Genomic DNA, 21,630 nt, shown 5'->3' with positions numbered 1-21,630 from the left:
TAAGGGGGGAAAAGAAATCATCAGAGTCCATAACCCATCTGTAACCAGTAATGTGGGCTTCTGTACATTCCTGACTTAGATCTCTTGTGTGCCCTGACAAGCCATTTGCTTGTGTTTCATCTTAGCAAGAGTGAAGAGTACACACTGTCTAATACCCCTGTAAACGGGTACCACTGTGATGATTCAGGTGCCCAAATCCAACCATATATGATTCCTTAACTAAGTCCTGTTCTTCGGTGACTCTATTCAGTATACGGAAATATACACAGAAAACACAATGACACCATTCACACAACGAGCCATCACTGAGTCACCTTAAATGTCAAATGACATTGATGTATCATTTTCCATCCTTTGAGCACCAGGTAATTCAACTGGGCCATCAACCACTGAAATTGATATTCAAGTGGAAGAGAGTCTATTCTAAAGGGGAAACTGTGTTGCTTCACCATATGAAGTCAGAAGACCACAGTAATTCAGTGGAAAGGATTTAATCTCCTTGGTTCTAGCCTGGGAGCTTTCCTCTTCAGCAGACTTGACTGGCAACACAGTACTTTAAGTCTTGTGTAGGGACCCATAGAAGTGGTTAAAAGTCCTTACTATGCGTCCCTCAGTGGCTTCTCCGAGCAATCCCCCAAAGGTGATGACAGGCGACATGCAGGCACAGTACAGGAACAAAAAGGAGGCCAAACACTGTAAGCTGAGTGCATCCCGGTAGTCGCTCCAGTACCAGGGGGCCTTCCGCTTGATGTCCAACACCAAGCCCCCAAAGAGCCTGTGGAAACATGGCAGACAGACGGCTGACATGGTCCCGCTTCCATGAAAGGATCTGAACAGCACCCATTTGAAAAGCCCTTCAAATGTGTTCTGTACTAAGACATACTTTGGCTTCAATTTGACCCCAAGTACAAGAGATCTCTCGGGGGTCAGCACAGATTCTATTTGCAGCTAAGGGTGTGAGTTTGACTGATTATCCCAAGCCTAAAAAGGATGAATTTGGGTGTGCATGTTACCCATTCCAAAAAATTAACGTGAAATTAAGTAATAGCTTCAAATTTCAAATCCTGAGCTGTTAGGAAGAAATGTACAAAACCAACTCAAGGTATTAAAGTTGTTAGTTTTAGTATATGTAGTCTACATTAAAAGCCCCATCACATGCACTTTCCTGATCTGAACAGCTACCCACCTTCCTGTTGAGAAATTAGCATAATAATTCATTCAGGCAGTTGACAAGTAATAGCAGATAACTTCGTGCCAGGCCTTATGCCAGGGGCTAGAGAGGCAGCAGTGAGCAAGACAATACAGCCCTTCTCTCCAGGACCCACAGTCTAGTGCAGGAGATAGGCAGTGCAGTGAGGGTGCCCCCGCAGACAGCATAGGACAGGGAGGGACATTTCAGCAGGGACTCAGAGAACAGATCAGGGGTCAGCCAGATGAGGGAGAGGGGCTAGCACGGGCGCCACCTAGAGGTGAGAGCGCATGGCTGCCCGAACTATGGGGAGAGTGGGGTGGGAGGAGACTGAGGAGCCAATGCCAACAGGCGAGGATGGAAAAGCTGGAGAAGCTGGAGAAGCCAAGTCACGAAGAGCCTTATAAATTGTTTTACAGAACTAGAACCTTATGCTAATGGCATGTCACATCACTGAAGGATTGTAAACAGGAGAACAACATAAACATGCATTCTGGAAGGATCTGTCTGGCAGAGATATAATGAATGGAATGTGGAGCAAGACTGAAGGCAATAGATTGGGACGAGGAGAAGTGGACAGATTCAAGGGCTTAATCGGGAAGTAGAATCAACAGGACTCGGTGCCAGGACTTTGGGGACCCTCTCCACTTCCCAAGGATGAGACTGGTCAAGAGCAAGATATCCCACACCAAGGAGGAGTAGCGTTCTCAAATGGGGTCACTTTTCCTGAGAGTGGAGTCCCTGTATCAGAGTGAAAGCTGGTAGGAGAGTCACAAAAAGAGTCACTTAGCATTCTACAGGACAAATGGCCTGGTCTCCTCTACAAATCAGTGGCACAGAAAAAAAGGAAGGAAAGCTGTTATAAAATAGGATCATAATAACCAAATGCAACTCCTGATTGGATCTTATGTTAAGCAAATAACTCTAAAAAGATGTTGCTAAGACAATCACGAAAAGTTGAATATGAACTGAGCATTAGACAATTTAAAGAATTAGTGTTAATTGCATTAGATATCTTAATGGCATGATAGTTGTTTTTTAAAATGTCCTCATCAAACAGAGATACATACTGAAGTAGTTACAGGTAAAATGACATGATACCGGTGATTTGGTTTTAAATAATCTAGAAAACATAAAAATAAAACAATTAAGTGGGAAGAAATAGATGAAACATAATTGGCAAAGTGTTCATCACTCTTGATGGGCACACAGGGGTTCATTGTACCATTCTCTCTTCTGTCTTATGTGGTTGAAATTTTCTATAATAAAAACTAAAAACTAAAAACAAAAAATGAGCTATTCTTTCATGAAAGGAGGCTTGGCCAGCTCTTTCTTTCTCTCTGCCTGAGAGCCTGGAGGAGAACCAGGAGGCCTGGAACGTGGGCGCCAGGGGAGAAGGCCCAGCCAGCTCTCGCTCTCTCTCCATGTGAATGCCTTCTCTCCCCTAGCCAGGTGCACTGAGGGCACAGGTAGACACAGGGCAGATGCTATTCTGTCTTGCCCGTTTGCTCTTTTCCTCTGGTTTGGCTGGGTGTAGTTGGGATTTACCATTCTTTTAATTTATATCAGTAACATCACAATCTAGGTCTTGGCTTAGGGAAGAGAGGCAAAGATAAGTTTGTTTCTCGTCTATCGGGCAATCTATCTAGCTTAGGTAAGGAGCTATCTATAGGATCTAACCCGGAGTGTGAGAATTCCACCTCAGGGTTTGGAACCAAGGCTCCAATTTGTAATAAAGTGTCACTCTGTTTTGCTTTGTCCTCTAGGTAAATAAGACCTTATAGGCAACTGTGACTAGTGTAGGGCAAGATATAAGCATTTCTGGGTCTTTACCAACACAGAATCTTGGTTCCGTATAAATATCACCTCTTAATCATTGATGACCTTCCTCGGAAGGGTATTGTTCTGGGAAAATAATCTCCTTCTGCAATAATGAGCCTCACCCCACTAGACAACGGGAGATGCTGCCATGACTGCTCAGCACCCCCTTGGATGCAGGAGGCACCTTCAGTGAGGAATGTCTGTGAGTAACAGGCAAAGGATTTATGTGAAATGGATTCCTAAGAAGCCAATGGAAAGGGAGGATATCTGTTTGCCTAGTGGTGATTAAAAAGGGAAAGAAGGGGTGCCTGGGTGGCTCAGCTGGTTAAGTGTCTGCCTTTGGCTCATGTCATGGTCTTGGGGTCTTGGGCTTGGGCTCTGTGTGGCACTCCTTGCTCAGCTTTTCCCTCTCCCTCTGCCCCTCACCCCTGCTCATACACTCTTTCTCTCTCAAATATATAATAAAATCTTTTTTAAAAAATAAATAAGAGGGGGGCGCCTGGGTGGCTCAGTCATTAGGTGTCTCCCTTCAGCTCCAATCATGAACACTGCGTCCTGGGATTGAGCCCTGCATTGGACTCCCTGCTCAGCAGGAAGCCTGCTTCTCCCTCTCCCACTCCCCTTGCTTGTGTTCCCTCTCTCGCTGTATCTTTCTCTGTCAAATAAATAAAATCTTTAATAAATAAATAATTAAGGACAGAAAAGATCTGAGGCTCTTATTGGTAATATAACTATAAATTAATAATTTCTGAACACTGTTTACAAAGTCAGCCTTATATGTCATTCATGCATAAAAATCAGACCATAATCACACATCTACCACAAGATCAGGCACGGATGCTTCTCTTCACATCTGAGACTTCCTTTCCCTTTCAAAACTACCCTTGATGTTCAAGTTTTGCTGGGATAGGAGGTACACAGGGTTATGAATTTAAGCTTGATGCAAGACAGGACTTACCCGTGTAGAGGGTCACTAGGCTCTGGAGCACTGACTTAAGGAGCCCTTCTCTGGAGGGCTTTAAGGACAGGACAGCCATCCTCTGTCTGGTATGCTTTGGAAGAAACCTGTTTGAAGTGTGGGGGGTGGGGATCATCGAGATAGCAGCTCCTGATTCTTTTTCTTCATTAACCCTTCCCCAAAGTGGCAATACCCCAATAAAGTACATAAAAACACCTTGAAAAAGCCCTTTCAGAGTATCCTCCTGGTGGTGAGGCTTCTGGCCTAGGAACACTCTAGTCAGACATTTTTTTTTTAAGATTTATTTATTTATTTGACAGACAGAGATCACAAGTAGGCAGAGGCAGGCAGAGAGAGAGGAAGCAGGCTCCCTGTGAGCAGAGAGCCCAATGTGGGGCTTGATCCCAGGACCCCGAGATCATGACCTGAGCCGAAGGCAGAGGCTTTAACCTACTGAGCCACCCAGGTGCCCCTAGTCAGACTTTCCTCATTACTATGTACGGGAATTCATCAGCATCATTGCCTGCATCAACATCAGGGAGGTCCAAAGACACTGTCGTTAGCCCTGGCACAGTGGGCCACGTAATAAAGAACTCAGACTACTCCTTTCCACCTGTCTCTTTCCCACCTTCTTAGAGTCTACACTCCCCCATATTCATATACCTCACCATCCAACAAGTAGAACATCCCTGAAGTCTCCAAGTTTTGCCCGAGGCCATACAACATGATAGGCATAAAGCAGATTCTCCATCTCAAAGAAACACAACTAACAGTATGAAGAACTCCAAAACCGAGGCTGCTAATGTATTTTTAGTCTGTGCAGTCCAGGCAGGTCCAGAAAGTTCTAGGATGTCCATCTGTGTGGGTGGGTTTATGTTCACTCTTTGAGAGTGATCTCATTACTCTGAGATTGGGAAAGGGGCAAGAGTTGGCACAGAACCATAATTTCTGATGCAGGCATTAAGTCCCCTTGTAGTAGCCACTACAAGTCTACAATGGGAGAAAGGCCATGTGTCTTGAGGTCTTCTACAAAGGGTTCTAAGGAAAACTTTAGTAGGAGTTCAGGAAGAGAAAATATCTCCCTCACCAAGCAGACTAGGCTCTGAGCCTAGATAACTCTTCCTTTCAGTCTCATCAACTCCATAACTTCCTGACAAGACACAAAGGGAGAACTTCCTCAAACCCTATCTGAATTTGTGAGTAAGAGTACTTTGATGCCATGAGAAAGCATGCGATGATTCTGGCTGTATGAGATTCTCTTTTGGGATGTCCGGCACCATTGTCGAGAATCTATAATTGTTGCGATCCGATCTAATGCTCTCCTCAACCCCCACGTGGAATTGATGACAAATGACCCCCTCAAAAAGCCTGAGACTCTAGTTTGTTCTCATCTGACACCAAAAGAACCCTGAAATCTCACTCCTGCATGGATATCATTTGGAGGAAATCCTGTTGCCCTCATTTCCACTACCTTCAAACTTTAAATCCTAGGGTATGGACACCATTTATATTCAAAAAATAAATCACAAGTCTGAAATACTATCAAAGCCATTCCTAAGACTGTTCTCCCAAAAACCACCACCTCTTCCAGAACAGCCTCAATCCTGGAACCTATTCTAAGGACAGATGTTTCCCTTGAACTACCTCTCAAAACCAGGCCTCCCACCCAATTCAGGCTTCTCCCAACTGTAAAGAAAATGTTTAACTCACTTTCGGAGGTTGCTTCCTCATTTTAGTGACTCCCTTCCATCAAAGGACTGTTCCTTTCCTCCATGATCCCTCCCCAGAACCCAATTATCTTTCCCCAACCTCAAATACCTTCCTCCAGCCAGGAAACACACTTCCCCTCTGGAAACTGCTAGTTAGGTGTCTCTTCTGCTGCTTCTCAGTCTCCTTTTCCAGCTCTTCCCTGAATTTCCAAGAATGGAAAAATAGATGACTGTCTATAATTCTAAAAAAAAAAAAACCCTGAGTTTCCACTGCATAGAGTACTGAGGAGAGAAAACTAAGGAAAACAACTTCAAGCAAAGAGGGAAAAAATAAGGTGAAAGTGAGGAAGTAGAGGATGTAACAAAGCTTTTCTCAGTGATCAGAGTCCTGTCCTGAGAATCTCCACCAACGTGTCCTGCTTAGACAATTTACAGAGACAGAACTATGGTCTCAACCCTCTCCCACAATCTGGGGGAAACCCTAGATGTCACTCCAACCCAAAATATCACCCTCTTGGGGCACCTGGGTGGCTCAGTGGGTTAAAGCCTCTGCCTTCGGCTCACATCATGATCCTAGAGTCCTGGGATCAAGCCCCACATCGGGCTCTCTGCTCAGCAGGGATCCTGCTTCCTCTTCTCTTTCTCTCTCTCTCTCTCTCTCTGCCTGCCTCTCTGCCTACTTGTGATCTCTGTCTGTCAAATAAATAAATAAAATCTTTAAAAAAAAAAAAATTCCTCTTTACCACCTTCCCACCTGACAAATAAAACCAAGTCTGGAGACCTGCTTCCCTAACCTTCCATAGAGAACCTTCTCCTTGGACATCTGTCCATAGAATCCTGGCCTAGAAGAGTAGGTTGACTAATGAGAAACACACACACCTCTCAAGTACTACCTATATTCCTACTCTAAGGGAGTTTCTTAAGTTCAAATAATTACTCGGTATTTATCTATACTTAGTCCACTCATGCTACAGAACAGGGATCATTCTAAAAGTATTCATTCATAAGTTCTTCAGATATTGAGTGCCTAGTCTGTGCAGGGCACGGTGCTGGGTGCTAGGAATAGAGTGAGCACCCCGCCCTCTAGCGGCAAACGTTCCAGCGGGAAGACAACAAATTAAGCAATGATAATAAAGTATGAGAAGGGCTGGAACCTGGGGCAGGGCGGGGCTGGGCGGGGGCGGGGTGCGGGGGCGTAGGGTCCCGGGGAGGGGAGGCGGGTGGCAGACGAGTGAAGACAGAACTCAAAGCTGTGGCACCACATAGCGGGAATACCGAACCTCATCTGTAGAGTCTTAGAAGGCTTTCCAAAGGAAGTGACACCTAAGCCAAGACAAAGGACAAATGGCAGCCAGGAGATGAGGAAGAGAATGAGTGTTCAAATCGGGGAATAATGTGTGGAAAGGAGGGGAGGGGAGACAAACTTTGGTAGGTAGTTTGAGAAACTTGAATGAATGAATACAATATCTGATATATTTGCAATACTTATTATAGTCAGTGGTTCCATTTGGAAAGTCATTCCCAGGCAGTATACTAGGGAGACGAAAGCTGAAAGCAAAAAGTCCGACTCGTTCCTTTGCACACCTTCAGCCCGGTAAGCAGTACGAGCTGTGAAACGTCCGCCGACTTACCGCCCAGTGCGCTGAAGTTCCGGCCCGCTGTGGCCCCCGTGTGGTTCCGGTTCTATGTGGCAAACATTTCCGTTTGGAACTCCAGGCATTTTCCTTTTCTCCTTTTAACAAAGGACCCCGAGATTAGTAAAGTCAGCCATCTATTCTGTCCTTCCTGCTAACAGGGGGTAGTTAAGGAGAGAATCCAAAAGCAGGCCGAAATACCCAAGGGTTTGTCGTTTTCAAATGCATTTACTGATTTGGGGCAGTTTATTTGATTTTGCTGAAAAACAAACAAGTACACAGAATTTCTCCCCCTCTCTACTAGTACCTGACTCCTAACTCTGCCTTGTCCAGAAACAGAAAAATGGAAGCTTTGGCGTCAGCTCTGTCCTAAGTTCCCTTTTCAAATCTCTCTCTGTGTAATCTTACTTTCCCTTAAAACTTTGAAGATAGTTTTATCTATTTGTAAAACTAAGGATAAAAATACAGATTTGGGGATGCTGCCAGCAAGGCTGAGCTAGCATTTGTAAAGCACCAAGTGCAGTGGCTAATGTGCAGGTGCTCCCTTTCCACTCTAGTCAGGCCACAAGCCTGGGTGACTGGCTGCGACTCTGCACCTTGCTCCTTTCATTGCATGTCCTCATCTACAATCTATTCCCAAGAAATGTCCTTCCCTCCCCTCTCTACCGTTGGGAAGCCTTGGGGATGCTAATGTGCATACATTACCTGGGAGGGAACATTTTTGGGTGGCTCGATTCTAATGGAGGGGTCCCACTCCCCTGGAGGCAGCACAGTGACCTGATCCAGGAACTCATCAATTCCCGCCAGGAGATCATCTCGTTCTTTTGCCTTATATGCCACGTCATGAAATATCTACAGGGAAGAAAAAACCCTCAGGAAAGTTGAAAATAACTTAAAACAATCACCAGTGACTATGGTGAAGGACAGATAAACCCTCATGATTTTTATCTGTCATAGGGATCTGAAATGTGGAAAACTTTAGCATTTAAAAAAATGCAAAAATAAGAGGCCCCTGGGTGGCTCAATTGTTACACATCTGGCTTCAGCTCAGGTCATAATCCCCGGGTCCCGGGATTCTCCCACTCCCCCGGCTTGTGTTCCCTCTCTAGCTGGGTCTCTCTCTGTCAAATAAATAAAAATCTTTACCAAAAAAAAAAGTAGAGATAAACTGATAAAAAACATAAACCCGAAGATGAGCTAGTCAAGAAGGACTAGCTATGTGTCTGTTAGTACAAGAAGAGATAAGACTCTAACATTGTATCGTTGTCATCCCTCCAAAGAATGGAACAAAAGGCAAAAGGCATGGGAAATTTTCCTGATCATAATAGTTGGAAAAACTGGGTGGAATTACTAATGAAGTTCTCTCCAAGAAATAAGTTTCCCAGTCAAAGAGAGATAAGAAAACACAACCCCCCACTCGCTCTACCTGCTAAGACATGCCTTAAAAACATTACACTGAAGCTTACATGAGCAGTGCAGGCCTTACTAAGGTATATAGTGGGGATCCAGCACCATGGCAGCCAAAATATCCAGTTTTCTTGGGACATTCACATTACAGTGCCCAAGTTCATACCCCTGACCTTTATGCAAACTATTCTCGTTTACATGGAATAAGAGTGAGGTTTCTTTATGTAAATAGCCTTTATGTACAGAATTAACCATCCTCTCTAGAAAGTTGTCAGCCTTTGTGTCTTTCTCTCTAGGTATCCTAATTGGCAATAATAATTTTCCCAGAAAAGGAATTCTCTGAATCCTTGATTTCTCAAAAAGGGAGAGATAACATAGGAAGAAATACCTCCAAGAAGGTTTGGTCCTCCTACAAAAGGCATTCAGAGAAGTGACCTGAACTGCTTCCCTGAAGATAATTACCCAGGATGGTAATTATTTTATCTCCAAAAAACAGCATAGGACTTGGCACAGAGTAGATACTCAGTAAGTGTCTGTAGAATGAATGGGAAGAAGTGGCTCATACCTCATCTGTCATGATGGTAGCCATGGATCTGCCAATCTCATGGTACTGTTGACCTTTCCCTACTGGACCCAATAGGATAAACAAAAATCTGGCAAGACATACAGAGGATGAAATTATAAATTATGTCAGTAAACATAAAGAAGTGTCATCATATTCCTCTCTAAACAACAAAACATTTCTCTTTCCTATCAAACAGAAATCACTGTCATAACTTCAATAAAACATGACAGGCTAATGATGGGGCAATAGAAGTTGCCTTGACCTAAAAGCTCCGCTATGAGCATTGAAAGCTATTTCAATACTCCATTCAATAATATGGTTACCATTCTTAGGGTTTCCATAGACACAATTCCTTACAATAGAAAAAAATGCTTTTTTCAAAACATACCATTGTAGTGCAAATTCAAGGTTTTCTGAATCTCTTTCATTGCTCTAATAAGAAAATCATGGGGAGAGGAGAGGGATAAGGAAGTTGAAATGATGAAGACCAATAGAGGGGTCTAAACTGTGTTCTGGACATCTGGGTACTCTGTAATTAACGGGGCTCTGAATCACCTGAGTCACCACTTTCAGAGTGCATGAATAGCCTTATGAAGAAATGTGGACATATTTGCAAACCATTACAAATCCTGCCAGAACTGTGGAAAAAGACATCAATACCTTTGCTCAGAGACCTTTCCCCAAGACACGGCTCTGTGGAACTGGGAGACTAAGACTCAGGCTTCCCATCCTAACAAGTAATTAGCCCATGGTCTGCCCTTTGGATGCTCTTCAGTTCTCCATTCCCAAGACTGTAGATACTGTATAGTCACAGCCTTAAAACTCTCTTCTGCATGGAATTAATCAAATATACCCCCAGTGAGAGCACTGCTGAATTTTAAATAGCATTCCCCAGTTAATCCTAGATTTTGGCATTAGCTACTTTCATCCACCAGTGCTCACACAAATTTGTACTGGAGTTTTGCAGTCCTTGTCTTTACCTGGTAGGGATGGGCACTTCTGTCAGGCCTGAAAGAAGAACAGCAGGAGACAGCCTCACAAAGGCAACAATGGGGCGGTCCAAAGTATCCACCTCTCCAACCAGGACATTTGAGGCCTCTGCCCCAGTGGGAATTTTTTTCATGAAATGAAGATCCACCTGCAAGTCCAAAAGAACTCTCTGACAACCTAGGAGCATCCCCTCAAACGTCATTCACCCTCTCGTACCTGACGTTCATCTGCTATTTTATGATTTAACAAGTGTTTTCTTACACTAGTTCACATAATCCTTACAATAACTCTGTAAAGTGGATAAAACAGGCCTTGTCAGCCCCATTTTTTTATTTTAAAAATGAAGCAGCTGAGACCCAGAGAAGCTGACTTGCCCAGTGGAGCTTTGAAGAGAGGGAATTTAAATCCAGGTGTTCTGATTTGAATCCCATTACCCCACTCTTTCTCAAAGACTGTTGTTGAAGCGCTAGGCCACATTTTTTTCCATTTTAAAATACTTGAATGCTTTGTCAGAGATTTCAGCTTTTCTGAATAAAACAGGGAGCCTTACAGGCAGAGGAGCACCATGACACCATGCGTGTTCTAGCTCGTGTCAAGAATAGACCCAGCCAGCAAGAGGCTGGAGGCGGGGATATTAATGCTTACATCAGCAGCTCCAAGGAGGCACCCAAGTCACAGTCCCGAAAAAGAGTCCCAACTGCCAAGTAGTTTTAGGAGACAAGAGCAAAAATTATCGTCCTAACAAAACCCTTGGAGGTAAGAAGGAGCTGCTGAAGAGCAAGTACCCCCCAAAAATGGTGGAAAAATCAGGAAGTCTGCATCAGTAAGGATTAGCAATTGCTCCTCTCAGTTCCAGCATGCTGAACCTGGTGGAACAGAGTGGGCCCCGCCCAGGCTGGAGAGAAAGGGAGAAGACCTGAGTAAAGGGGCCTCCTCTCCTGCAGAGGGGGTTCTGGTCTTAGACAAAGACCGAGGAAATACCAAAGCTTACCAGCTTCCAGCAAGAGGACTTTCATTTCCACTAGGGCTGCACTTAAGCCTCTAAGGCAAGTTCCCATGTCTGTGCTCACCTTGCTTAAATCCACAGGACTGTGTTCACAATTCACTCCATTTTTTACTTCAAGACTTGTCGTGGGAACAGACTGAGGAGACACAGTTTGACCTATTCAGAGGAAACAATTCCCTGAGTGTCTGCCCTTTCCCCTTTGACACACCCCATCCATCACGGGTTGGCTAAGGCCATGTCTCCAGCAAAGCCCATATAGAGAAGTCCATCCAGATGACTATGAAGCTAAGACCCACACATACATATCACCTTACCCACTAGTTAGCGGTAAAGGGAGGACAGACGTCTTACTACTTCTGCACCTTCTTCCTGAACATATTTCTGATCATCTTTCCTTCCTCTAGTAAGGTAGTGATTCTTAACCAGCAGTACACCTCAGAACTTTTCAAGTGTGTGGATTCCCAGGCACATCCCTGAACGCTGGGATTCAGTGTATGCAGGGGCAGGGAGACATACAGGTTAGGCCCTGCCTGGCCAGAGAAAAGGAAACCAATCAGCAGCTGAAGTTCATTGAGTGTTTATAATCTACCATGCACCTGGTTAAGGGATTTACACGGATTATCGCATTGAAGGCTCACAATAAATTTGCTGTTCGATGCTATTATTATCCTTATTCCACAGAGGAGAAAGGGAGACATAAAGAGATTTAGGAGGGTGCCCAAAATCATACACTTTGCAAGTAATGAAGTCTGATTCTCAAGCCTGGAAGTCTGACTCAAGAACCTATGCTACTGCACTTGCCTCCCTGATCTAAGACCTATCTGCGGTCTTTCTGAGGCTTGCATCCCTAGGTCCACAAGAGATCAATATCATCAGCCCCAGCCCGCCATCTTCCCTGTCAGCACGGAAGCTTGTTAGGCAATTACAGCCTGTACCCTCTAGTCACTTAGCACCTCCAACTAGCTCTTAAATGTCTAATTAATGAGAAAACAGTCACTCCTGATAATCTTACCGTTCTTATCCATCGAATGTGGATCAGACTGCTTCTTGCCAACCTCAGCAAAGGAGCGAACAATGGGAATGAGGTTATTTCTCTTTTTCTCATTCTGATGGTGATGCTTTTTGAGCAGAGCTTCTCGCACTTTAACCCTCATGCTGTCATTCAGGTCACTGAACAGTTCTTGCTGGTCCAGGATCAGGTCTGGAAAGCAGGCGCTAACATGAACACTCCAACTGACAGTCCGTGAACTCAAAGAGGCCAGCATCAGGTGGGGTGGGGGGTGAAGGGCACAGAGTAGGGGAAAGCAGTTCCATCGGGTACAACTTATGCTTCAGTGTCCCAAAGAGTTATCTGAGGACAGCAACCATGGCAAGTTATACTTGATTCATGCAACAAATCGGTTTTATTAGAAACTATTGAGCACTTAATAGTGCCAGAATGGTACTATGAACTTTCCACTGATAATTCAATCTAATCCAAATAAATACTCTAGACTTAGGTGACACTGTAACAATTTGTACAGATCAGGAAACTGAGGCCCAAACATTACAGAATTCCCCAGAATGTCTCATCTAGTAAAGTTGCAGGACAGTTCAAAACCAAGGCTGTCTGACTCAAAAGCCCACATTAATAGCTACTTTATTCTTTCATTAGCCGAAGTTCCTCTGCAGTCCCTTCCTCCAAGATTTCAACATTGCTCTGATTGTCAAGAGGAGCTATAACTGTAGAACACTCCAAATGACCACTTGAAGGTAGAAGCTAAGCACATGGTTAAGCTAACTAAGCACCCTGGCAACTGCCGCCAAGCATCAACCTATAACCTGTCAAGTCCAGCGCAGTCTGAGGGGGAGGCAATCCCCATACCTGCTATTAATTGTGTGTTCTAGAGCTAAAGGCCCACATTCTACCCCACTTCTACCACCTTCTGTGTGATCTTGGGTAAGTTCCCCAAACTTTCCATACCCCAGTTTCATTATCTGTAATACAAAGCTAATATTACGAGCCATCCTCAAAGCTTGTTATGGAAAATTAATGAAATGATAAACACAAAATGCTGATTCTCAGCTGATACACGAGCCAATTTATCTAACTTTATCACTGACAAGAATCTATCAGGTCCCTAACGTAAAGAATGAGAGCAGTTATACTGCAATCCTACACACCTATCCTTGAGCCTCCCCAAAACTTCAACCTATTCTCAACCCCAACTCCATCCACAACTATCCAAGTACTAGAAACACTAAATAAAGAAAATATATTTTGAATATTCAAGCTGAGGATCCATGGTTTCTTTCTCTATCTTTAACCTTTATATTGATTGGCTCACTGCCCCCACATTGTAAACATGCTTCAAGATCCTGTATCTTGAAAAAAAAGAATTTAATAAGAAAAAGAATGTTGGGGGGCACCTGGGTGGCTCAGCGGGTTAAGCCACTGCCTTCAGCTCAGGTCATGATCTCAGGGACCTGGGATCCAGTCCCGAATCGGGCTCTCTGCTCAGCAGGAAGCCTGCTTCCTCCCTCTCTCTCTGCCTGCCTCTCTGCCTACTTATGACCTCTGTCTGTCAAATAAATAAATAAAATATTTTTTAAAAAAAGAAAGAAAAAGAATGTTCACCCCAGGTCCTCCCTTATTTAACCCTCTCTCTCTCTCCTATCATTTAAAGTTCTCAAAAAAAAAATTTCTCAGTGCCCTACAATTTGGCTATCTAATTGAAATTGCTTTTTTTTCTTTTAAGTTTTTATTTATTTATTTATTTGTTCGAGAGAGAGAGAGCACTAGAGAGAAAACACAAGCAGGAGGAGCAACAGGCAGAGGGAAAAGCAGGCTCCCCACTGAGCAGAGAGCCCGATGCAGGGCTTGATTCCAGGACCCTGAAATCATGACCTGAGTTGAAGGGGGACACATAATTGACTGAGCCACCCAGGCATCCCTGAAATTGTTTTTGATAAAAATCATCAATAACTTTTCTATTGCTAAATCCGATGTTTACCTGACCTCTCTGCAGCATCCAACACTGTTGAGTTGAAACTCTCTCTCCTCTTGGCTTTTGTAATGGTTTGAATGGTATCCCCCTCCCAAAGATACATCTATGTACTAATCCCCTGGAACCTGTCACTGTGATCTTATTTGTAAAAAGGTCTTTGCATACGTCAGTAAGCTAAGCATCTCAAGATAAGATCATCTTGGATGATACTGACAAATACCCTTAAAAGGGAGACAAAAATGAGAAGTCCACATGAAGACAGAGACAGACTGGCGTTAGGCATTCATGAGAAGGAACACATAGAGCAGCTAGAAGCTGAAAGAAGCAGAAAACAGCTTTCCCCTAGAGCCTTCAGAGGGGCCACTGGATCTCATCAGAGCTGATCCCTCCCCTGTTTCCCCACATGATCCCAGAGAGGCAGAATAACTTGGATACTTGAAGAAAAGTCTGAAGAAATCTATTCAACCAGTGAAAGCTTAGCTGAGGGAAGAACCCTCACGTGCGCACCCAGGTGTTTCTCAAACTTCATTCCAAAACATGGTAGCAATACTCAACTATGTCAGGAAATCCCATCATATATCACCCTTCACACCCTGCTGAAGCCTGGGGTGCCTTTGGCTCAATTTCCTATGGTGTCTTCCCTGGTGACCATGTTTAAAAATCTTTCCTTAACACCTTTTTCTCTGCACAATTCCCACTTGCCCCTTTCTCTAGTTATTACTGAGACATATTTCTGTGGTTGTACTTATTTAAATTGTCCCGTGGCTATTTCCCCACTAGAAGGTGAGTTTCTTGAAGGTAGGAATTGTATCTTATCTTTATTCCCCTGTGTTTAGCACACTATCAAGCATAAATAGGTACAAAATAAACGTGTGCTAAATGAACAGGCAGATGGAAGACTGAACATCTTGTGTTTGAATAAGAAGGCTGTGAAATAGGTAGAGTAGTTTCTTAGTTTAAAACCCAACGCCCCTAACTGAAGACACTGAGGTCAGGAACTTTCAGTGACAGACCTGAGTCAACACAGCTCCTTTATTCTTTCCTCCATACCACATTTAATTTACACAAACATTCCTTTGTTTTTCCGTACCTAACCATACCTGAGATTTCTTCTATGCTATTTGCACGCATATCCAGAAGGACTGTTCCATTAATAAGGCAGCTCCTTAGCTCAAAGAGACTGTGCAGTGAAAGGGTTGCCACATAAGGCTTGCTCCAGCGTTCACCTCCATCCTCAACATCCTCTTCAAACTTCAGCCACCTGAAAGCATTTACAAACAACTAGATATCAAAGGGAGAAAATGAGGAAGTTCCACGAGAGAATTTTTAATATAAGCCACAATGAGAGATACCTTAATAATCACACTGAACGTTATCATTTCATCATATGCTCAGGGTTCATTGATAAGCGAAAAAACAGGTTATAAAACAGCACAAAGTTGAGTACAGTTTGATCCCATTTCTATTTAAAGAAAATTTTAAAAATGCAAACACATGTATAAGACACCAAATGGTGTCTTCCTCATTATCTTTGAGGTAATAGATTTGTACATAATTTACATCTTCTTTTTGCTTATCTTCCTTTTCTTTTTTTTATTAAAGATTTTATTTATTTATTTAACAGAAAGAGACACAGCGAGAGAGGGAACACAGGCAGGGGGAGTGGGAGAGGGAGAAGCAGGCTCTCCGCTGAGCAGGGAGCCCGATGCGCGGCTCGATCCCAGGACCCTGGGATCATAACCTGAGTCAAAGGCAGATGCTCAATGACTGAGCCACCCAGACACCCCTTATCTTTCTTTTCTAATTCATATAAAGAGCACATATTATTTATGCAATTAAAAAGATAGATCTAATCAATATCATTTGGATAGATTAATAAAACGGTAACGTTTTTCTTTTTAAAAAAACCTCTATGCATTTATAAGTTGGCAAAGACGGAATAACAAGACTAACTGCCTTTTCACTTGGCATCAGAGTGATTGGCTTGCCTAATCCTCTCCACCCATGGCAAACATCCAAGGATATAGCAAGGATCCAGAAAGAGATGTTCCAGTGAGAGCTAGAGCCACAGTTTGCTAGTTACCCACCTTGCCTTCTTCCCAGAAGCTCAGGCATGCTAGCTTTCTATCACCCATAAGACTCACTAGTCAGGGGCGCCTGGGTGGCTCAGTGGGTTAAGCCACTGCATTCGGCTCGGGTCATGATCTCAGGGTCCTGGGATCGAGTCCCACGTCGGGCTCTCTGCTCAGCAGGGAGCCTGCTTCCTCCTCTCTCTCTGCCTGCCTCTCTGCCTACTTGTGATCTCTGTCAAATAAATAAATAAAATCTTAAAAAAAAAAAAAAAAAGACTCACTAGTCAATTACTGGAGGAGCCCAAACATGGTCTTAGCTAATCTGAGGGCTCTTCTGGGGCTTGAGCCTCGGGCAAACATGGTCACTCCACAGCTACCCCAGGAAATCGACCATTAGGCTACCTATACCCGTGGGTCTCCATGAGGTAGGGCTGTCCCATAGGACATCTCAAAAATTATGAAAACATCCAATGAATCAAAATCCAAATGAATTAAAACACTATGGTTCACCTTCAGAAAATTCTTCACCTATCCTACATTCACCTATGCTTGGTTGCATGGTTCCAAACCAAGATGGCCCCATCAGTCATCTTCTAAGCCAGACCTATAATAGCAAGATGATCCATGAGCAACTCTTGGTCCTAAAGAAATGAGAGGACTCTGTAAAGCTTCTGTTTCTGTCACCTATCCCAGGCTAAGGTCAATTGTATAGTGTCACCAGAGACAACACAAAGAGGCCAAGATCAAGACTTCCCACAGAAGGCTCTGGAACATCAATCCCCATGTCAGTCATCACTTCTGCCATGAAGAAATAAAAGACAAGCAGACCTGTCACTTGCTGAAAGGTAGACGTTTGCCTACCCAAGCAAATCATGACCCAGGATAGATTAGGGCCCACCTAGCTGTCTCCTTCCACTCAGCATCTTCTCCCTCCTTCATGCAGATCTCATCCAGCTCTGTGAACAGCTCATGAGGAACATGCTCTTCATCTTCCTCAGTGCCAAGAATGAACTGAACACGCTGAGATGGTGTATCTGGAAAATTGACCACAGAGAAAGGTAGATCAAAAAGATTTTAAAATGCTATTCTGTGGAAACAGTTAAGTGGAAGGAAAAAACTAAGACAACTTGAAGAAAAGCCACAATGAACTTGAAATCTGGTTAATCTGATCAAAAAGAATTAATTTGCTAATAAATGATTTCAGCTTATATGGTAATTGATTTGGGGGGCCAGAACTAAGAGTTTTTCATTGTCCATTCTTAGAGGCATTTCTTGTTCATGGAAGCAAACTCTGGAAACTCTATTAAAGGGCTAGAGAATCAAAACTGCTTAATGGACATCACATATTCCCTCAGCCTCACCAAGGTCCCAGCCATGGACCCCTGCCCACCCTCTCTCCTGAGAATGTTACCATGGGCCAGGGCCTCTGGGCCTTCTTCCCCCTGGCTGGCTCCTTTGCCCCGCCCTCGTCTCCGGTGCTTCTGGCCATGTGCTCGGTGATGGCGATGGCTCTGCCGGCCCAGCGGCATCCGAACCCCCACATACAGAGTTCTATGACCTGGAATGAAGCAGATGGACTTTGTTTTTGTTTTTGTTTTTTATGTTTTTATTTACTTATTTTTTAGTCATCTCTACACTGAATGCGGGGCTCAAACTAAGGATCCCGAAGTCAAGAGTTTCATTTCATGCTCTTCCAAATGAGCCAGCCAGGCACCCCAGAGAACACTTTCAGTAAAAGGAATCAAGCATATTTGAGAGAGGAAAAAATCATAGCTCTCTGGCCAGGTCACAAGTCTGTAATGGCAAAACTTCAAAGACTCCAGGACTAAAGACGTAGAGATTGTGGAGTTGAAGCACTCCTTCCTCCTGCATGGGGCTGCAAACCTCACAGGAGCATTAAGATCAAAGGAAATAATGTGCATGGACTTGATTTGCAAACCATAAAGGCCAACAAGGATCCTAGTTGTTGTAACGACAATTTGAGCAATTGAAAAAAAGCAATATGGTCACTGTGCCAAGTTCTGGCAGGGAGGGGGTTTAGAGAAGTAGCTAAATGCTCAGGTCCTGCCTGGGTCCAAAACTTGGCCTCACCATTCATTTAACATGTGACCTTTAACAAGTTAGCTAATCTCTCTGTGTCTTTAAAAAATAATATCAAAAGCTTATTATTTAAACTTGGAGGGTTTTCATGAGTAGTACATAAGATAATGTATGTAAAATGCTTAACATGATGCCTGGAATAACTTTTAGCAGCCACTGCATTCTAGGACCAGTTTCTACTACTTTTCCTTCTGCACTGTAGAATACACAATCTAGAATAGTAGTGAGAGACTAGTGACAAATCCTAAGAAGCATGAGTCTGGGGTTACAGGGAGAGATAGTAAAAGTACAAAAAGAGAAGAATGTGGGAAGATAAGTGATCCAAGCATGTTCCTGCCCGATTCCTCCTTTTCTACTCATTTGTTCCTTCTAGAAGCCTTATTTTGTGCTGCTCAAGACTGCCAGGCTTCTCTCTTGCCTCCACCTGGCTTCCCTTGTCTTGCTGTCAGCCTGAAGCCTAGAATCAGGGGCTGCTACAACCCTGGTGCAGAGATACTCTGCCCCCACTACTGCCCAGTTCCTGCTGCTAGTGTCCTAGAACTCAGGCTGACTCCCCACTTCTTCCACCACACATGCACTCCAGTCTTCAGTCACTGTCTTCAAATCCACAGCCCTGAGCCACACTTCCTCCCTCTGAGCAGGTGACCTCACTTCATATTTTACTAAGAAGACTTGGGCAATCTCATGTGACTTCCCTCCATCTCAGCCTGGCTTGCTTTCCTCCCCCAGCTGCCCCTCTTTTCCAGGCTAGTGAGTATGGCTTCCCATGACTCTGGAGTCCTCTTTTATCAGCTAGCCTCAGTCTCTCCTTTCCATCCACCCCTTCCACAGCTTTCTCCTGATTATAAATCTCTCTTACCTTTTTTTTTTTTTTTTTAAAGTAAGCTCTAGGCCCAATGTGGGACTCATAACCCTGAGACCAAAGGGTCACATGCTCTACCAACTGACCCAGCCAGGTGCCCCATGTCTATCTCTTAAAAAGAAATTTTCCAATATACTGCTACTCTCTAAGCTTCTACCTGTCCATTCTCCTTCTCCATCAAACACTTTCAAGAACAATCTACCCACCTAGCTTCTGTTCCTCACCATCTCCTTGTTCCAGAGCCTCTGCATGTGGTTACTTCCCACTCAAAGTGTTCCCATTAGGGACCACATAGTCACCAAATCTCTATAATCTTATGTCTCTCAGTTCAACTCCAAAGCCTTTCCTGAGAGCCCACCACGTGCCAGACAGTATCCAAATCCCTTGACAACCTCCTCCCATTGGTGGTCCAGGGTCCCTTAGCTCCTATACCTTTGCCCTCCCTGGCTCATCTGCACACTTCTGACTTGTCTTCTCCACCCCTTTCACAGTCCACCAAAGGAAAGCTCCCAGGATTTTGGTCCTGGCCCCTTCTCCTTTTTTTACTAGTATCTACTCTCATGATTTGAAAGTTTACTTCTACAAATGAACCCCAAACCTTTATCTATAGTGATTCAACATATCCCAAAGCAAACCCTATCCTCCATCTCAGATCAAGCTCATGCCCATTTCTTCCATGTTTTCATTCATGGCATCACCATTCTCTCAACTTTCCAGGCCTGAAACCTCAAGAGCTACTGTAGATTTCCAGCTCTCCCCATACCCCTTCAGTGCTACATCCTACAAATTATGGAGGTCAAGGATTTTTTTCCTTGCACTTTGACACCAGCAGGAGCCTCTTTCCTGCCTCCCACACCAGGTCAGTCCTACAGACAAATCCTCCTGAAGCACTGCTCTGATCACAGCTCACGTTTGTGCAGTCAGGACCCTTCATGTTCCTGCATGCCCAGGTCCAGCCTCCTTTCTAGTTTTTCTTCACTAGGACAAATTGTACATCCAATAGGAAAACAAAGGGAAGGGCCTCTAAAAGAACAGAGCTATCAGCTCGAGCGAAACTGAAGTAGAAATTTCACATGTGCTCACACCAATTAAACATTCCAGGGGCAGAGAGAAATCTAGAGATGTACGCCTTTTGCATCCATCCCAGCAATGCTGTCTCCTCCCCACAGCCTCAGGTGCTGCACCCACCATCATCTTCTTTCCTCTACCCAAACCAACCCCGCTATTCCACAAATGTGCCAGTGCCTTCCAGACACGGACTTGGTTTGATCCCTCAAGATTCACGGCAATGCACCATCCTTCTTGGTATTATGTCTGAGCTCCCTGATCAGAAGTGCCGCCTTCTACCTCTAACTCCCAAGAGCCCTTGGCTAGCATTCTCTTACGCACTTATTTTATGCTTTACACTAAAATTAATACCTCCACTATTCATCTGCAAGTTTCTCAAGGTCCCAGGTCAGACCTCTTGGAATCCCTCACACAAAGCACAGTGTTTTACCTATTGTCATCATTCCACAAATGTTCAGAAAATGGAACATCTCCTAAGAGCCTCCCTCAGGAACATAACACCTTTGAATCTCCTCAGGAGTTCCTTAGTCTGACCTGAGAGGGCATCTCATTTGAAAGGAGCCACAAAAGGAATGTATAAACAAAGTGAACATGTTTAGGGCAGTTGACTCATCAAAGCATAAGACTCAGACAATCCAACCCAACCTGAGAATGGAAAGCTTAATCCAGGAAGACTTCCTGAATAAGGAGAATTTATGGAAAGAGTTGCCAACTCTTCCTGTTTCCATTGCAATGGGTTTTCCTAAGACTCTGCTCAACTTCTCTGAGGCTTCCTCAATAAGTGCTCTCCACTTACGAGTCAGTTAGTTAATACAAACTGGAGTGCTGCTCTACGTTCCTTTCTCTACTTCTCTCTCCTTTTCATTGTCCTCTCCCACCTTCCAAAGTCCCAAGTGATAAAGAAAAATAAAAAGAAAGGATTATATATACCACATCCTCTTTATCCATTCATCTATGGATGGACACTTGGGTGGCTTCTATATCTTGGCTATTGTAAATAATGCTGCAATAAACTTGGGATGCATACATCTTTTGGAATTAGAGTTTTCATTTTCTTCAGGTAAATACCACTAGTGGAATTACTCGATCATATATATTTCTGGACCATACATATTTCATATGTAATTCTATTTTCCATTCTGGGGAGAACATCCATACTGGTTTCCAGGGTGGCTTTATCAATTTGCACACAAAAAATGAAATATTCCTCAGCCATCAAAAAGAATGAAATCTTGCCATTTGCAACAGCATAAGTGGACCTA

The 21,630-nt window shown here is 43.8% G+C and overlaps 1 protein-coding gene across 4 annotated transcripts in view; it reads right to left on the bottom strand.

The window, feature by feature from the left end:
• SLC4A8 (solute carrier family 4 member 8) overlaps positions 1-21,630 on the bottom strand; it is a 78,511-nt gene that overhangs the window by 36,182 nt on the left and 20,699 nt on the right. For all 4 annotated transcript variants that reach the window (XM_082741358.1, XM_082741359.1, XM_082741360.1 and 1 more), the window contains 10 exons: positions 17,750-17,896; positions 17,237-17,372; positions 15,367-15,527; positions 12,292-12,480; positions 11,344-11,435; positions 10,264-10,421; positions 9,284-9,371; positions 8,017-8,163; positions 7,309-7,409; positions 601-775 (listed from right to left, as the gene is read on the bottom strand). In XM_082741358.1, coding sequence (XP_082597484.1) covers positions 601-775; positions 7,309-7,409; positions 8,017-8,163; positions 9,284-9,371; positions 10,264-10,421; positions 11,344-11,435; positions 12,292-12,480; positions 15,367-15,527; positions 17,237-17,372; positions 17,750-17,896 — 1,394 coding nt within the window. The remainder of the gene's footprint in view (positions 1-600; positions 776-7,308; positions 7,410-8,016; positions 8,164-9,283; positions 9,372-10,263; positions 10,422-11,343; positions 11,436-12,291; positions 12,481-15,366; positions 15,528-17,236; positions 17,373-17,749; positions 17,897-21,630) is intronic.

The sequence above is a fragment of the Mustela nivalis genome, assembly GCF_964662115.1.
Source record: "Mustela nivalis genome assembly, chromosome: 7".
NCBI classification, from domain to species: Eukaryota; Metazoa; Chordata; class Mammalia; order Carnivora; family Mustelidae; genus Mustela; species Mustela nivalis.
The sequence above is the reverse complement of the archived record's forward strand: the minus strand, read 5'-3'. Positions and strand labels throughout refer to the sequence as shown.